Raw genomic sequence first — 18969 nt, forward strand, 5'->3', positions numbered from 1 at the left:
TTTTAAAAGATTATGTGATTGGTAATTACGCATGGTAGCTGGCTGTGATGGAAATTAATTAAACATGAGTGATAGGTGAGTATGGAAAGTTTGAGAACCACTATTTGCATGAACCATGAAATTCAAGCTTCCTATCAAGCCTCTCCCTCAAATTATAGATTGACTTGATAAGCTCTAATGTTTACCAGGACTACAAACTGAACCCAACTGGATTCTGGCTCAAACATGAATATTTCAGATTTAATCTAGGTCATAATAATGATCCTTCCGAGATAAAAATAATTCTGGCATTCTAATTTACTCGGACCTAAAAAAGTAAATGGATCTAAAATATTTTTCATTAGTCTAACCTACTCTGATTAGCTAATGGTTGGTTATGGGTCCAAAATTTGTTGGATTAAGATGAAACCTGGCAGCGTTCAACCTATACCCTCTATAGCCCTAGTATAGTGTCTTTCTCAAACTAGCTCTAATTTGAACTTGAATCTAGTCTAGCATCGCAATTAGTCCCTTAGGTGCCTTGGTTAATATTCAATTGTTATTTGAATCGGGTGAGAGATTTCCAACCAAATTAACTTGTGACTATTGGTCATGACTACATGTGCAAACAGCATGGATTCACAAAATGGTGAGATAGGTTGGGTTAAGATTATATTGAACCAAACATAATTGGAATAATAAGGTGGTGCAAAATATTATTTTTTATGGAGTACATTTAGAAGATGAAGAGTCTACATGGAGTATAAAGTTTGGACCTAAGAAAATTTCATAAGATTTTGTAATAACTCTGCTTTTCTTGATATAGCCAGCTCAAGCTTGATCATAGCTAAAACAAATGTCGCATTAGGCATATCACAAATATAAATAAGCTAGGTTGGAACTACATTAATAGGTTCCACATTGATTTCAAGTATAACAAGAAACAAATCCATTGTCATTAAGCAGGAAGCAAATATAATTTTGAACTACCACAATATACATGATTTTAATGACCAATTGGATTTCACCTCGAGTATAGCTAAATTAAATTGGCTTAAGATTGGACCAAAGCACATGAAAATGTTATCTACCATGATGATGACGATAAATTATTTTTTCGTCGACAAAAATAGTAAGCAATGCATTTTACAAAACATTCAAAAAATGATCATTTGAGATTTTAAAAGTTCATTACATATATTTTGGTATCAAATATATATTTATTAATTAGAAAGAGGTAACATATTGTTATTCAAAGTCCAACTACACACTGGAAGGTTTCACATTGAGAAATTATACCGGCAAGAACTACAAACAATTTAACAATTGAAGAGGAACCTCCAAATACTTTCTCATCAAAACGACAAAAAGTTTGCAATAAATGTAATCTTGCAAATGGATCTTCAATTATCCAATTACAAAAAAACATATCAAGGAATGAATTGATCATTCATGAATTAGTCTTAAAACATAAGTTGCAAATATATATAATTTGATATGAAGGAGTGCATAAATAGTTTTTCTTTGGTGAGGATCCATTTTAAAGTAAAGTACTATTTGCTAGGGGACCTATAAGTAACTCTTTACTTTTTTGGATGGAAATAATTTATTTTTTACTTATCATCTAAAGCTGTAGAAAAACATTTGATGAAAAGTGATATGTCTGGTCAAGCTTAATTGGTCAGAATAAATAATAAAATAAAATTTATTTAGTAAAGTTGATTTTCCTCATCTTTTATCAAAGGAAAAAATAGAATTATTGTACATAAGTCCATTTAATAGGATATATATCAAAATAGTAATGAAATATTTTATTATTGTTTATTTGTCTTGGTGGTGAGAGAGGTGCTAGAAGCATGAAAAGTTAGAGGTTAGATCTTTCTTTATACACTAATTTGGATTTTTCAAAAGTTTATATACGTGTATGGTACCGCCATGGTTTCCCACCTATCTTGAAAAGTTTTTCAATATGCTTTGGGAAGTCGACAAGTTGTGCTAACTTCCACACGAATACCATATGATCTTGTAGCAACCCACTGGTTCAAAAAGTCAATTTTAACATCTTTTCATGGCCTCTCTCTCCCCTCCCTACTATTGCACAGACAACTATCAAAATGCCGCTATTTTTTTTTAAAATAAAATTACTTATCTATCTTTATTTCAAAATAGAGATAAAAAAGGTAAATAAGATAAAATTACTTTTCTATCTTTATAGAAAATATATTGTTGTTGGTGAGAAGAATATTAGCCATCCTAATATCGGGTTGATCCGACCTCCTTGATTGCGGTCTTAGCCGAGATAAATAAGTCGAGAATAACACTGAGGATCTTTACATCAATAGCAATAATGGCTTTAGCGACGATTGCACTAATATGACAATTAATATATGATCGACACAGTTATCACCAAATAGTAATTGTGGGGAGCTGTTACTATGCGGTTGAATGCACGATAATCCGTTACCGTGCAGTTATAGCACTACTCGATGAATCAAATAAAGGACATCATTCTTGTCCTATACATAGAGACAATAGAGGGACCCTCAAGTAAGCAATCTACTACTCTTGTTGCACTAAATCTCTGACTTAAGCATCAGAGAGTCCTCTGCCAGAAACCTTCCGATAAGTGAACTTCTTCGCAAGTTGATCACGCCTTCTACCTTGGTTTCAACCGACCTCAGAGTATCTCGGTCCCATCCAATCTTAACACACATCGATTTCGACTGATCTAAACACTTTGTAGGTGGAGTCCGACCTCAATCCAAAGTCTAGCGCAACAGTTGCCATAAAAGAGAATATAAGGTAAAACAGGATAAAGAATTATATGTACAAAAAAAAATCCTAATATTAATTGTTGTCGTCGATGGTGGTGGTGTTGTTTTTTTTATATATTCTTTATTATTTTTATGTTACACCTATATTCATATGAACAAGTAAATAAGTATGTCAGTCAACTTATTTTTATTGACATTTTTATTAATTAATTATCTCAAATTTTTTTCAAACTACTAGCCATTTTTCTCTGATTCTTTGAAATACCAAATATAATCTTTTTTGAGTTGGAATTTAGATGACGCGCTCTCTCTCTCTCTCTCTCTCTCTCTCTATGCGCGTGCATATTTTGAGAAAATAACTAATGAAACAAAAGTAGTGTCCCAATTTGCTTATTAGTGGAATTGTAGAACAAAACAATAATAGTTCTGGAATCTAGACTATCTCATTTGATATAGCAGTCTTCTCGTGACAGGGTATCTGATTTTAGGTGTATAAGTGGACCAAGTAGAGTTTGATTTGGCTAGAAATCTACCAAATCAGAATCTTCATCAGAATCCTAACCATGCTTGGAATCTACGACATAGAGGTAATGTGACCTCCAACTCCGAACTCTAATTGGGCCGCATAAGAATATTTGGTGGACAAAATGTGAGATACGGGCTGAAGCCAGCCGACTTCAGCCCCGTTCTTTTTGGGGAAGAGCCGGAATAGAGGATCGCGAACGCGATCCTCTCCGGCCCCTCCGGGGGCGATCGGGGCGAGGGCGTCGTGGGCATCCGCGGCACCCCCCCCCCCTCCAGCTAATCCGCGGCCAATCCGGCCACGGATTTCGCTCGACCGCCGCGATTCACGCGGCGGAGAGCCGTTGCCCTAGGGCTATAAAGCCTTTTTCCCCCCTCCTCCAGATCACCGCCGAGCTCCCTCTTCTTCCTCTCCTCCCTCTCCTCTCCCTCTCCTTCCTCTACTCCCGCTTCCCAAGTGGCCGGCGAGCCGCCTCGGCCAACCACCATCATTACTTGAGCCTCCTCTGTTTTGAGCTCTCCTTCCTCTCCGGAAAGCACCGCTGCCGTCACCGCTGCTAGCTGCCAGACCGAGCCACCGGCTGCCGGAATCTGCCACCTCCATCGACCGCCGGTGAGCCTCCTTCTCCTTGCCTTCGTTTTTTGCCAAATAACGTGATATTTTCCCCTGTTTTTGCCCCAAACCGAGATCCTTCTCGGTTCTTCCTCGACGCCGGTCGCCGCAGCAATCTGCCGCCGGCCACGACCGCCCTACCGACAGCCGCGTCCCCCGCGAGCCGCCGGCCGGGCCACCGTCCGGCCACCTAGGCCGGCCACCCTGCTGCCCTCCTTCCTCCCTCGTTTTTCCATCTCCCCTGTCCATGGGGAGATCGGGAAGGAAGAAGGCCCATTGTGGGCCGTGAGCACTTTGATGGGCCGTTGGGCCCAGTCCACTGCAGGCCCAACTTGGGCCCAGTCCAGTCCGGTTGGGCCCAGTTGGGCAGTACCTTTGTGGGCCCAACTTGGGCCCAGTTCAGATCCGAACCCGGAACCCGAACCCGAACCCGAACCCGAACCCGGAACCCGGAACCCGGAACCCAAAATCCGAACCCATTTGGCCAATAAATGGAATTTTTCAGTTCAGCCCTTGGCAGTATATTATTTCACAAAAAGGTATTCTGTAATTTGTATTTGATCCCTGTAGGAAAGATTTATTACATAAAGTCCCTCAACTATATTTGTTTGGTCCTTGTACCCAAGTTTTATTACAGAACGGTGCTATGTAATTAGACATTGGTCCCTAAAACGAATTTTTATTGCATAAATGAACAAATTAGAGGCCAACCTTGGGAGGGCCCTATTGGGCCGAGTCTATGTGGGCCCATTGGGCCGTATCTGATGTGGGCCCTATCGGGCCATGTTCATTATGGACCAACTCTGGGCCCTGTTGGGCCGTGCCCAGTAGTATTATTTTTGAACTTTTGCTTAGCTCTGAAATTAACAAAGAAATTAATTAAATTTAAACAGGTGAACCTGATCCGCCTATCTGAAGTAGGGATTAAGCGAGAAGAGGTAAGTAACTTAATACTTCAAGTGTGATTTCCAAATTGTTTGATAAACTGATTAAGTTTCGACATATGTTTTGTATTTAGTAAAATGGGTCTAGCATGTTAAATTTTATTTGAAAATTATGCTCTGAAATCCATAAATTATGACTGGGCAATTTATGAAATCTGTTTATATATATATATATGCATTCTCAGCTTGGCTATGATCTGTTCTGTTCTGTTCTGGCCCCGCCAATGGGGATTATACGTTGGACCTATCGACTTGTAATCTGTGAGGAACCGGTTTCGACACCGCGCCACCGGTGATTAGAATAGTGGTTTCTGGACACCGGCTGCCATCGGTGGGTAAATATAGTGGATTTGGCACTTTTGTGCAACACCGGCTGCCATCGGTGGGTAAATATAGTGGATTTGGCACTTTTGTGCAACACCGGCTGCCATCGGTGGATAATAATAGTGGATTTGGCACTTTGTGCAACCCATGCCACTGGGGTACGTGGCCGTAGCCTGTTTGTGTTGAGATTATGATATCAGAGTTTTTGGAAAAATGATAATAAGTTTTGAGAACAGTAAAACAATGTTATTTATGAATTATTCCAGTTACTATCCTGTATTTTGATCTGATATGCTCTGACCCCACTTTGAGGTATTTTGTTGCTTACTGGGCTAGTGTAGCTCATTATTTTATTTTCTCTGTTTTTCAGATCCAGAGGCTTGATCGCACGGGATTGGGGAGTGCGTTAGATTCCTGATGATTTCTTCAGTTATTGGCATTTTAGTTAGATTAGTTTGGACATTTGAATTATGTTGGCAAATATGCTATTCTGAAATTTTGTAAGACTGCTTTTTGAATAATTATGTCATCTTTAAATATATGTGATTGCTTTGATATGATCAGCTGCCTTGCACGCCTGGGCGGCCCGCCGCACGGGCGTGCGGCGTCTGCCACGCCTCGGGCTCGGGGCGTGACAGATTTGGTGGTATCGGAGCTCAGGTTTAAGATCACTAGGGATCATAAGAGAAACAGTTATATTTGAGCCTAAGTTTTAGAATTCCTAGGATTCGTCGGAAAGGTTGAGAGATGGGTAGGAACTAAACAAGGGGATAATGTTTATTTGTTTTTGCTAATTATCTCATATTATTCTGTTTGGATGATTTTATAACATCTATATATTTTTACTGAATCAGAATGCCGCCTCGTCGTGTCCGTAGCCTGAATCGGATGGTCAGGGGCTCTCGGGGAAGAGCCCCTACTAACCAAGCTGGCGAGGCATCGCATAGCTCAGGACCCCAGGGTCAATCAACTCTAGAAACTGCCGCCGGAAATCAAACTCGGGTGCTCGAACTGATTGAGGAGGTCGTTGGGTTAGTACGCCAACAGAGGCAACAACCTCAGCAACCAATCCAGCAAGTCATTGATCCTCCGGAGCAAAGAAGGAGTATAGCTGAATTCAAGAGAATGGCTCCTTCGGCTTTTAAAGGCACTACTAGTCCTCAAGAGGCCGAAGCCTGGATAGATGAAATGGAGAAAGCCTTCAGAGCAATGGAGTGCACCGATGAAGAGAAGGTCAGATTTGCCACCTATATGCTTCAGGACCGAGCTCATCATTGGTGGATGTCTGTGGAGTGCACATTGGCACCCGAGCAGGAGGCACTTACCTGGCAGAGGTTTCGCACAGCCTTCTACTCCAAGTATTTCCCTTCAAGTCGCCTTAGGGAGCTAGAGAGAGAATTTCTAAATCTGTCTCAAGGAACTATGACCGTGGATGAGTATGAGGCAGAGTTTGACAGGTTAGCTCGGTTTGCTCCCACCCTCGTCATAGATGCAGAGTCCCGGATGAGGAGATTTGAAGAAGGATTGAAGCCTCAATTACGTCGGGGTTTGGCCGTAGTGCACTCAACCAACTATGATGACCTGGTAGACAGGGCCAAGAATATGGAAATTGTCTGGAAGGAAACACAAGATTCAAAAGATAGAATACAAAAGAAGAGGAGCAGAGATGATGATACTCATAGTGGACAGAATTCTAGTAGGACAACAAAATCTCGTAATAGGTCTGGGCAATCAGAAAAGCAGGGATCTTATGGAGAGACTATTCAACAAGACCAGTCTAAATGTGAAGCATGTGGAGGTGCCCATAAGACAGAACTCTGCAGACGATTATCTGGCGCATGTTTCAGATGTGGTCAACAGGGTCATAAGATAGCAGAGTGCCGTCGTAATCGGCAAGTATCACAATCAGATCAGAGGCTCCAAGCTACAGGAATCCAACAAGTACAAGCTTCTCCTGCTCCGGTTCGGTCGGCTCAGCCTTCTTCTCCTGAGCAGCAGACAAGGGGGAGACCGCGCACACAGGGTCGTATTTACGTACTGACTCATCAGGATGCTCAGGCATCCAATACTGTGGTGTCAGGTACACTACCGGTTGCTTCTGTTTATGCTTATATACTATTTAATTATGGTGCTACACATTCCTTGTGTCATCGATATTTGTGCGAAAATATGACCTACCTTGTGTGCCGTTAGAGTATGATTTGCATGTTAGCACCCCTGCCGGAAGTGAGATGATTGGTAATCAGGTCTGCAAGACTTGTCCAGTTTAGATAGTAGGTAGAGACTTGCATGCTGATTTGATAGTTATAGATATGTATGACTTTGACACAATTCTCGATATGGATTGGTTAGCATCACACTTTGTTGCCATTAACTGCCATGAAAAGCAGATCCGTGGAGACACTGAATTTGGCTCCATAGGTAGTGGTGCTTATACTTTCCCTCGAGTTCTCTGCTATGCACATTAAGCAGCCTGTATGTGTGGTTGATAGAAAAGAACAAGCGTTGAGGAGGCGCACGATTCCTTATGTTAAGATCCAGTAGAGCAATCACTCAGAACATGAGGCTACGCAGGAACTGGAGGACAAGATGATGAAAAAAAAAAAAATATCCGGACCTTTTTTTTGTAAACTAAGGTATGTTAAATTTCGAGGACGAAATTTTTATAAGGAGGAGAGAATGTGAGATACGGGCTGAAGTCGGCAGCCCCAGCCGACTTCAGCCCCGTTCTTTTTGGGGAAGAGCCGGAATAGAGGATCGCGAACGCGATCCTCTCCGGCCCTTCCGGGGGCGATCGGGGCGAGGGCGTCGTGGGCATCCGCGGCACCCCCCCCCCCCCTCCAGCTAATCCGCGGCCAATCCGGCCACGGATTTCGCTCGACCGCCGCGATTCACACGGCGGAGAGCCGTTGCCCTAGGGCTATAAAGCCTTTTCCCCCCCTCCTCCAGATCACCGCCGAGCTCCCTCTTCTTCCTCTCCTCCCTCTCCTCTCCCTCTCCTTCCTCTACTCCCGCTTCCCAAGTGGCCGGCGAGCCGCCTCGGCCAACCACCATCACCACTTGAGCCTCCTCTGTTTTGAGCTCTCCTTCCTCTCCGGAAAGCACCGCTGCCGTCGCCGCTGCTAGCTGCCGGACCGAGCCACCTGCTGCCGGAATCTGCCACCTCCATCGACCGCCGGTGAGCCTCCTTCTCCTTGCCTTCGTTTTTTGCCAAATAACGTGATATTTTCCCCTGTTTTTGCCCCAAACCGAGATCCTTCTCGGTTCTTCCTCGACGCCGGTCGCCGCAGCAATCTGCCGCCGGCCACGACCGCCCTACCGACAGCCGCGTCCCCCGCGAGCCGCGGGCCGGGCCACTGTCCGGCCACCTAGGCCGGCCACCCTGCTGCCCTCCTTCCTCCCTCGTTTTCCCATCTCCCCTGTCCATGGGGAGATCGGGAAGGAAGAAGGCCCATTGTGGGCCGTGAGCACTTTGATGGGCCGTTGGGCCCAGTCCACTGCAGGCCCAACTTGGGCCCAGTTGGGCAGTACCTTTGTGGGCCCAACTTGGGCCCAGTTCAGATCCGAACCCGGAACCCGAACCCGAACCCGAACCCGAACCCGGAACCCGAACCCGAACCCGAACCCGAACCCGGAACCCGGAACCCAAAATCCGAACCCATTTGGCCAATAAATGAAATTTTTCAGTTCAGCCCTTGGCAGTATATTATTTCACAAAAAGGTATTCTGTAATTTGTATTTGATCCCTGTAGGAAAGATTTATTACATAAAGTCCCTCAACTATATTTGTTTGGTCCTTTTACCCAAGTTTTATTACAGAACGGTGCTATGTAATTAGACATTGGTCCCTGAAACGAATTTTTATTGCATAAATGAACAAATTAGAGGCCAACCTTGGGAGGGCCCTATTGGGCCGAGTCTATGTGGGCCCATTGGGCCGTATCTGATGTGGGCCCTATCGGGCCATGTTCATTATGGACCAACTCTGGGCCCTGTTGGGCCGTGCCCAGTAGTATTATTTTTGAACTTTTGCTTAGCTCTGAAATTAACAAAGAAATTAATTAAATTTAAACAGGTGAACCTGATCCGCCTATCTGAAGTAGGGATTAAGCGAGAAGAGGTAAGTAACTTAATACTTCAAGTGTGATTTCTAAATTGTTTGATAAACTGATTAAGTTTCGACATATGTTTTGTATTTAGTAAAATGGGTCTAGCATGTTAAATTTTATTTGAAAATTATGCTCTGAAATCCATAAATTATGACTGGGCAATTTATGAAATCTGTTTATATATATATATATATATGCATTCTCAGCATGGCTATGATCTGTTCTGTTCTGTTCTGGCCCCGCCAATGGGGATTATACGTTGGACCTGTCGACTTGTAATCTGTGAGGAACCAGTTTCGACACCGCGCCACCGGTGATTAGAATAGTGGTTTCTGGACACCGGCTGCCATCGGTGGGTAAATATAGTGGATTTGGCACTTTTGTGCAACACCGGCTGCCATCGGTGGGTAAATATAGTGGATTTGGCACTTTTGTGCAACACCGGCTGCCATCGGTGGTAATAATAGTGGATTTGGCACTTTGTGCAACCCATGCCACTGGGGTACGTGGCCGTAGCCTGTTTGTGTTGAGATTATGATATCAGAGTTTTTGGAAAAATGATAATAAGTTTTGAGAACAGTAAAACAATGTTATTTATGAATTATTCCAGTTACTATCCTGTATTTTGATCTGATATGCTCTGACCCCACTTTGGGGTATTTTGTTGCTTACTGGGCTAGTGTAGCTCATTATTTTATTTTCTCTGTTTTTCAGATCCAGAGGCTTGATCGCACGGGATTGGGGAGTGCGTTAGATTCCTGATGATTTCTTCAGTTATTGGCATTTTAGTTAGATTAGTTTGGACATTTGAATTATGTTGGCAAATATGCTATTCTGAAATTTTGTAAGACTGCTTTTTGAATAATTATGTCATCTTTAAATATATGTGATTGCTTTGATATGATCAGCTGCCTTGCACGCCTGGGCGGCCCGCCGCACGGGCGTGCGGCGTCTGCCACGCCTCGGGCTCGGGGCGTGACACAAAACTAATTTGATTGTAGATGATTAGATTATTATTTTATTATTAATTCCGTGTGATATATATATGACACACTGATCTCAATGCAATTCACGGATCCCAGATGAGTTTGAAACAAATCTGCTGTTTGGCGTTCGATGCCCCATAGCCGATCTCTACGCGTTCAAAAGGGTCCGCCAATGCCGCCCGTTATTCCGCATCTCCGCGTCCTCGGCCGCGCTTCCGATCCCGCACTTTTCCCTTCCGAACCCACGCCACGTGGAGCCCACCACCACCACCACACCTGCTCCCTACCTCTCTGGGGCCCACATAGTCTTGCTCCATGGGGCCCACCACAGATGTATCTATCTCTAATCTCTGCTCGGCTGCCGTACGGCACATCTCTTGCACGAATCTCGAGGCTGTCTTATTTGGAGACGACTGGGTTCCGGCCCGGTACTCGTGAACTCGTTCGTACCAAGGTTGGTGGCAGTCGGTGGCTGCTGCCGGAGGTCTCTGCAGGCCTTCCATTGGTGAGTTGGGCGAGTGCAATGCAGGCCGGACTTTTTAAACAAAAGGCCGTTTTAATTGTTACGCTGTAATGTCAACTGCTATCCAATGTAGAATCTTGACCTTCATTTAGTATTTTCATTGTTGTGGAATAGACAAAGTCATTTAAGATATAACTAGTATTTAGAGCACCTATTTTAGTAGGGGGGTGGGTGTGGACTTACCAAAATAGTATTCCTTGGGGAAAATATTTCTTTTCTAAGAAAAAAATTTATTAGCTATAATGGATGTTTTTTTTATGAAATTTGATAAATTGCCATGTTAATCGCAAATTCAAACTCAATTCAGATCACAAATTAAATGTGCTTAATTGTTCATTGTCGAGTTTGACTCAAATCTAATCACCCCTTGTCATACAACAAGCACGGTTTTAGCAAATTATCATTCTGTCTTGATTGCAATCCAAATAAAACAATAATCTTTTTGAGGAAAAAAATCTTTATAAATTCCTATTTTCAATATTTTCAAAAATAAAAAATTTATATCTTTTTATTAGCACCATCAACATCGCCTCCTTCATCACCACCACCATTAAAACTATCGCTGCCATTGCCATCCTTACTGTTGCTGCCGCCACATCCATCTTTACTGCTTCTTCCAATATTATCATTGCTGCTATTATCACCATTGCCACCACTATCACGATTGTCACTTCCTCTACCATACCATTATTACTGTTATTATCATTTCTATCACATTGGCGATACTCTCACTACTGTCACCATTCTCGCCTTCACCATACTATCGTACTCTTCATCGTTATCTCTGCTATACCTTCGTCAAACCTACCACCAATATTATTATCCTACCATCTTCTCCATCATCATTCCCATATTTATTTTTAGAAAATAATTGACTGTATCCAAATATATTAATATTTTTTAAAAATAAAAATGATATAACTAATTTTTAATAATAATAATAAATGCCCACTTGACATCATTTTTATTTTTTATTTTAAAAAATAAAAAAATAAAAATGATGTCAAGTGGGCATTTATTATTATTATTATTATTATTATTATTATTATTTGTTGCGTTTTTCTGCTTGAGTTTCTTTATGGTGTCTGCGTGCTGGCATTTAAATGATCCCGGCAAAGCACCAGATCAGTTTTGAAACGAGATTGGCGGAGACGTATACAGACTTGACGCCTGCGCATAACTAGTAAGGCTTTTAAAAAGGAGGAAAAGTTAGCCTAAAAAGTAAAAGCACAAATTAAGCCCATTTATTCTCCAAAAATCACAGATGGATCCCTTGCTTTTATTTTGCGCAAAAGATCAGCTTAAAGATCCTGGAGTTTGGCACGTTTGCGGTGGGATTTTTTTTGACCTGGCGGGGGTGACCCGATCCGGTCTTGGCCACGAGGCTTGAGAGGTCATCAAATGGAGCCGGTACAGATCCATTGCTTTACGGTGTGACAAATTTCTAGTCTTCAAAATCCAACAGAGTGGGATGATGAAAGCTTACCCAATTCTAAATTTGCCATTGAGTGATTCAATGTTGAGGGGTAGGTGGGTAAGGTAGCAAAATATATATTTAACTTTGATGTAGACCAAAGGAGAAAGTAAGATGGAGTTTTTACTTTTTCTTTTTTTTATTCGGAACAACAAAGGGAGGAAGAGTTGCGGCTAAGGTAAAGCTTGGGTTGTTGTTCTTTGGAAGCTTCTTGGCCTTTGACTCTTGAACCCTCAACTAAAGCACCTGGTGTCTAAAGCCACCACCCACACCCCTTTGCTAGTGCCACCATCAAATTGGTGAACATATTTTTTTTAAAAAAGACAATTAAGCACAACTGTTGAGAACTGATTACACAGGTTGAATGTTAAGAATAGGTATTAAATTGTCAACTATCCATTGATGATCAGTTGCGGGTCTTTCTTCTCTATTGGTTACATCAGAAGACTAGGTCCTTTGCGTAGCAAGCCTATTTGTATAGTTATTCGATGCAAGTGCCGTAGGTTTTGAATCCTTCACATTTTGATAGAGAATCTTGCCTATTGAGGTTGTCTCCATGTCTAGATTATCCCTCTCGCTCTCTCCCCCACTAACATTTATTTTTTATTTTCATAATTAAATTCAACTTCTACTCCAATGTAGGAGGAAAATTCCTATGCTTTTCATGAGAATTCTTATCAAGTTTATCATGCATAATGTTGAGTTTTTTTATGATCAAAAAATCAATAATGCGGAGTCCATCACGAAGCAACAACTTTATAGAGAATCCTTTTAATGCAAAGAGACCAAAGAATATTTACCAATTATTTTGGCGAAAAAGTTTTCCAATTATTGACATGGCCATAAGTAATCATTGGAGCATTGAATCTTGATGTCAGCAGGCAATGGTGTGCAAAAAAGCTTGTTGGCATGGAAGGCCCTTTCTTAGCAAATATATTCGCAATACATTTATATATCCCCTTATGTAATGTCCCACTTGCATTGGTTAATTGGGTAAAAATGTAATCAATATTATGACTCGAGCTAGATATTTCCAAGGATGGTCTCCATGTCAATCTATGTTAAAAGATCATTTTTCAATTATGTATTGCTGGAGATTCTTTTGGTTTTCTCAAGTATAACTATTTTATATATGTAATGTGTAGGAAATATGGAAAAACCCAAGTAAGATAAACCCTAAACAGTGGAATATCTAAATCATCTAGACTCAATTACAAGAATAATTAACCATGGTTAAAATCAATTTTAACTAGTCTTAATTAGAGAAAATAAGAAAAAAAATGTGGGAAGTGTTAATTTGCGCACTAAGCTTAATTTGGAAATCCATTTCATAGCACATGCATGCATATACTTGAGTGTTATATAACGAGGAGCATTTTTCCATATCTTATATAATTAAAGCAATTTACTTTCCTTCTTACACTTCCAAACTTCATTTTTTCCCCTTTTATTCTTGGGGTATCTCCATTTTCAATGGCATTCAATTATTACGTGATTTGAACCAAATCTAATAAAACAAATGAAGTAGGCCCCATCCAACTCAATTCCATCAAGTCCTGAATACCATTTAGCCTGGGATTCTATTAAACTCAAGCCATGAAATAAATAATACATATTACCTACAAAATCTAGATTCGAGTCCCACCCTAGATCCAAGCACAATTATTCTACACTTGCCGGACGAGGGCCAAAATCAACACCAAATGTCAATCTAAAATCAACCCAAGCTCAATCAACACATCCAACAAACAACCAGTGCACCCAATTTCACCCTTGATCTATTACTGTCATGACCTAGCTTGCTTTGGTGTCAGGAATAAACTTACCAAATTACATGCACTTATCAAGGCAATCCTGGGCAAGTATTCTCACCGTAGGTCACTGCAGCAGGATAAAGTCTTTCGTTTCCTCCATCACCACCGCCCCAACACCGTCATCAAAAAAGATTTTTCTTTTGAAGTCTCCACCACGCCACCATCGGCCCAGCTCCCCTCCGCCACAGGCCCAAACAGCTCTTGCACTCCTCTTCAATCTATTCCATCTTGACTTTACAAGTCGTGCAAATAAATGCGTGAATCATAATTTCCACCTGGCACGGATCTAACGTGGAATTTGTATTTTATTGCGATGACACATTGACCGTATTTGGCAAGGTGGGCCACCATGAGAGGCTCGCACGTTTGTTCCGCGTTGCCACGTGGCAGTATAAGCACGTCCGACGTGGCACCGGCGCGGGCGGCGATATAGCCCGCTGATGAGAGAGAGAGAGAGAGAGAGAGAGGGAGAAGAGGGAGAAATAAATCGAGAGGCAAGCAGAGAGCGCGTCCTGGCCGAAGCTCATTGTATTCTGCGTCTCGGACGGCGAGACGAGAAAGGGCAAAAAAAGAAAGAAAAAAGAAAAAGAAAACCTCTCCATCTCGACCCCTCCCTCCCCAACCGAAATCGCGTCTCTCTCAGCTTTCTCTATGTTTCTCTCATTTTTCTCCCTTCCCTCCCCCAAGAAATCACCTCATTCCCCTACCCCCAAAAGAAATCCCTTTAAATCTCTATAAAAACCCGATTTTTGATCGATTCCGATCGGAACACCGCGGCGGAGGACGAGATCTGGCGTCTCGATCGATCCCAGCCGTGCCGCCATCGTTTCTTTCGCGTTTTGATCTGGTTGTTTCTTGATTAGAGGTGCTGGGTGTGGAGGTCGAGGAGAAGGAGGAGGGGATCGGGGTCTCTGGATCCGGGGATCGGATCTAGGGTTTGATCGGGAGGTGGTGGGGATTCGTCGGATGAGGACCACATGTTCCAGTCATCGCGGAAAACGATGAAATGGGCCTCATTGCTTAAGGACATCAAAGAGAAGGTTGGCCTCTCCCAGTCCCAATCCCAGTCCTCCGGGTCGTTTGCTTCTGGGCCTGCCGCCGTTGCCGCTGACGGGACTTATGAATTTGGAACGCCGGAAGCGTCGCCGCCACGATATGGCTTCCTGGGCTCATCCCCTTCCAGGTCTGCGCTCTCTCTCCCTCCCTCCCTTCCTCCCTCTCTCTCTCTCTCTCTCGCTTCAAGTTCCGACTTGTCTCGACTGATATGTGCGTCTTCCTTTAGCTGCCTCCGATTGTTAGCCTGTTGATGGCCCCAAGGAAACGTACAATGCCTTGTCATCACGAAAGAAGAAGAAAGATCGACTCTTTCTGATCCAGCTACTATGAACTACCGGCAAAAGCGGACCTTTTTTTGTTTTGTTTTTGAGGAGAAAATTAGATAGGAAATACTAGAATCTGCATTTCAAAATTTCAAAGATTTACAGCTAAAAAACTTCTATATTATGCAACAAGAATATTTTCAACAGGTCAGGGATGCAATGCTCGATCAAAAAATTATGGGCATTTTATAGATTTATTTAATTTTTCTGCTGACAGATTAAATTGTGAACAATGGTTATCCCTTCTTTTTTTGGGGAATTTCAAGGCAGCTACTTCCAATCATATTGGACACACTATAAGACATGTGACGGCTGGCAGCATAGAATAGATCCTCGAGTACTTATTAACTCAAGCAATTAAATTTCAAATTTCTGGTCAATTCTGCAAGGTGTATCAGAAGCAGAGTGGATTCTCCATTGTTGGATTTGTTGCATATATTTGAATACCAATAATTGTGCATAGTGTTGCTGGGACGTCTAATTTATAATCAATGAAGCGACCAATCCTTTTTTTTTTTTGAATAAAAAAAGGAAAAGAAATCAACTAGGAAAGTGACAATATTACATGTGCGGATGTATGACTGGTTTTTGGTCGTGCTTTTACCAATATGCATGGCTCAGCTGGCGAAGTGCCTTGGTTTGGATTTAAATTTGGTTGGGAATGTTACATCTGAGTGTGTAATTTCATGAAAAATTTGAAAAAAAAGAACGGTTTAAATTGTCAGAACTAGGAAATTATTACATTAGCAGCAAAATAATCTTTGAAGATTTTGGAAAATCGAGCTAGGAAAAGAAGACAAAAGGGTAATTTCTTGTAGAAATTCACCAGTTTGTTTGGCTTCCCTAATGTACTTCCTTAATTAGAAAATCTATTTGGGAAGGAATGTGCTATAAAGTCTATAAACATTTAGGGATAAGGGTATCAATGATTTAGGGAGAATATGCCATTAGTACCGGGTTAGGGTATAAATGAGGGAGCATATGCCATAGTACCATGCATGGGATGTAGATACTTCATTTTTTATATCATGTATCTTGGTAGGCTTACATGTATGATGTCACCACTATTATACATGTATATATATTGAACCATTTCCCTCATTAGCTAATGCTTTATTAGTTTATTTCATAATTTGTTCATCTCTTTTTCACGAAGTGACATGTTATTAGAGGTCCTTTGGCCTTTTATAATGGTTCGGGAGAGAAAATATGTGACTAGCTTATTAATTGCCCATATTTATTATGGAATATGCATCAGATTGCTTCCTTGAGCCATGTGTTTGCTGAGAAATCACTAGAGCATGGAGATTTGGCCATTTCTATTGGATTAATGATGAGTCCATGAGATTTTTGTTTATGGAAGAGAGGAGAACTTAGATAAAAAGAGGTTCTTTGTACATTTTTCAGCTTGCACACACCTTTAAATTTTTTGATGATTGTGGGATGCTAGAGTTAAATAAATTATTGATATGCCAGCATTGGATCATAATTGCTTTGGTTTGGTTCTTCTTCCATCCCAAATTGGCTTACTGATCAACCCTTCTTCTGGATCTTCTTTTACTTTGCGTCTAATCAAATCGATAGGTGCCTTTTCACACTGTTTTAAAATGCGGTGCATAAAGCTTCTTATGTGGGAGGATATGCATATGTTGTCCCCTGACCACACCACATGCCCTACATGCAATTGCTATTTGCAGTCAGGCCACAGATGGGCCAAAAAGATGGTTACTTTAGTACTTTACGGACACATGCAGTTTGATGAGAATCGCTTAGCTACATATGCAACCTATTTATCATTGACTGACCGTATATGTGGACCTTTTTTAGGATTGTGCGCTCACATATATCGGCACTTTTATTGAGACCTATGTAAATCATGCATACTCAAGCTAATAGTTGGATTGGATGTGGGTTTCAAGCCATCCAAGCAGATGTATATTAATAATGTCAATATGTTTATTATGCTATAATTATTGCTATTAAGAATTAGGTACTAAGTATTAAGCATTAATTGCTAGATGTTATTGTTATTAATATTGCTATTATTTATAAAAAATATTGCTATTATTTAAAAAAAAATATTGCTATGATTATTATCATATTAATACATTTTATGTATTTGTAAACATTTAAAATATCAACCGTGTATGCATCTGCCTATGCGGCCTGCATATTGCATTTGTGCTATGCAGTTCCTTGACCGCCCTTATATTGTGGCCGCTTATTAAAACATTGTCTTTTCCATTTTGTTCCTACTAACCTTTTCACAATCTTTACTCTTTTATTTTTAGCAAATTATATTTTTTGAAGGAAGTGCTATTTGATCCCTTGGCTACCCACATACTATATGCAACTTCTAAATATTGCCGTCCTCTTGTACTTTAGCAAAAAACATAATTTCTAATTTGTAAACTATGGTTCATGAGAGGACGGGCCTTGGTGTAATGGTAAAATTGCTCCATTGTGACCTAGGTGTCACAGTTTTGAAAACACAAAATCATTCTTTCTATATGCAAGGGTAAGGCTGCGTACATTTGACCCTTCTCAGACCTTGTAGAGGCAAGAGGCTTGTGCATTGGAATGCCCTTATTTTAAATAGGCTTCTATATTAAGACATCATAAACAAGTGCAATTGGTTATTTTTAGTAAGGTTTTTATAAATTACTACTATGCTTTCTTTAATTATGAGAAATTCTTTCATTTTAGTAGATCTCCTAACTTATGTGGAGATCCAGGACACGACTCTTAATACAACAATGTGGGGATGAGTGTTATCAAGTTGATAGGTGCTCAAAAGGTTGATTCTACCTCATTTTTTTGGCACTTGCTCCCATGCAATTTTTAACATTAGTGGTGTACTATTCTTCACTCCTAATGACAATGGCATCCGGCGGTCCTTTCCTCTTCTTGCAACAATGACTCCAAGGTCCCCACTCTTTTCTCCATGACCTGTAATTGTTGATCGAATAATAAAATGAACAATCTTTATCTAACCCCAAACCTACACACTTATAACCTGTAAACTTTTGGCACTCTTACATAGTTACTTTTTTAAAACTAATCAAGTCACTGATTGGGCCACCTGACATATTAAGCTGAGTTTGACCAAGTCAACTCAAGCAATTATTGGGTTGCCTTGAGATTGACTCGATCTATCTACATCCCGACTCTGATCCAAGTCCTGCAGGGTCATAGCCATTATTGAGCTTCGTTAAGTAGAACTTGTTTAAGTCAACATCAGAGCTATTGAGGTTTTAGAAGATCATGGAAGCCCGAGGACTTTAAGATGTGCTGAGTGTATTTTATACTATTTATTGTGTAATTGATGATTGAATGGTCCGACATTAGTGTCTTACAAAACAAGACCATAAAACAATCAAATTACGGTTTGAGTACATTCTACTTATATTCTCCATTCTTAATCTTTATTGCCCCTCATAGATATGCCTCCTAGCCTCTCGATCTATTGATTTGGTTCTTGCACAGTCACCCCCTCTTGAAGGCTTTTACCATTTGTGAGTGCCTATG

At 41.1% G+C, this 18969-nt stretch overlaps 1 protein-coding gene across 2 annotated transcripts in view; it reads left to right on the forward strand.

The window, feature by feature from the left end:
- The first annotated feature begins 14522 nt into the window (after positions 1-14522).
- The window catches only part of LOC103723915 (protein SPIRRIG), a 48467-nt gene continuing 44020 nt past the window's right edge, over positions 14523-18969 (forward strand). For both annotated transcript variants that reach the window (XM_039128936.1, XM_039128937.1), the window contains exon 1: positions 14523-15245. In XM_039128936.1, the coding sequence (XP_038984864.1) occupies positions 15040-15245 (206 nt within the window). In that variant the 5' untranslated portion in view covers positions 14523-15039. The remainder of the gene's footprint in view (positions 15246-18969) is intronic.

Source organism: Phoenix dactylifera, chromosome 8, assembly GCF_009389715.1.
Source record: "Phoenix dactylifera cultivar Barhee BC4 chromosome 8, palm_55x_up_171113_PBpolish2nd_filt_p, whole genome shotgun sequence".
Lineage (NCBI taxonomy): Eukaryota > Viridiplantae > Streptophyta > Magnoliopsida > Arecales > Arecaceae > Phoenix > Phoenix dactylifera.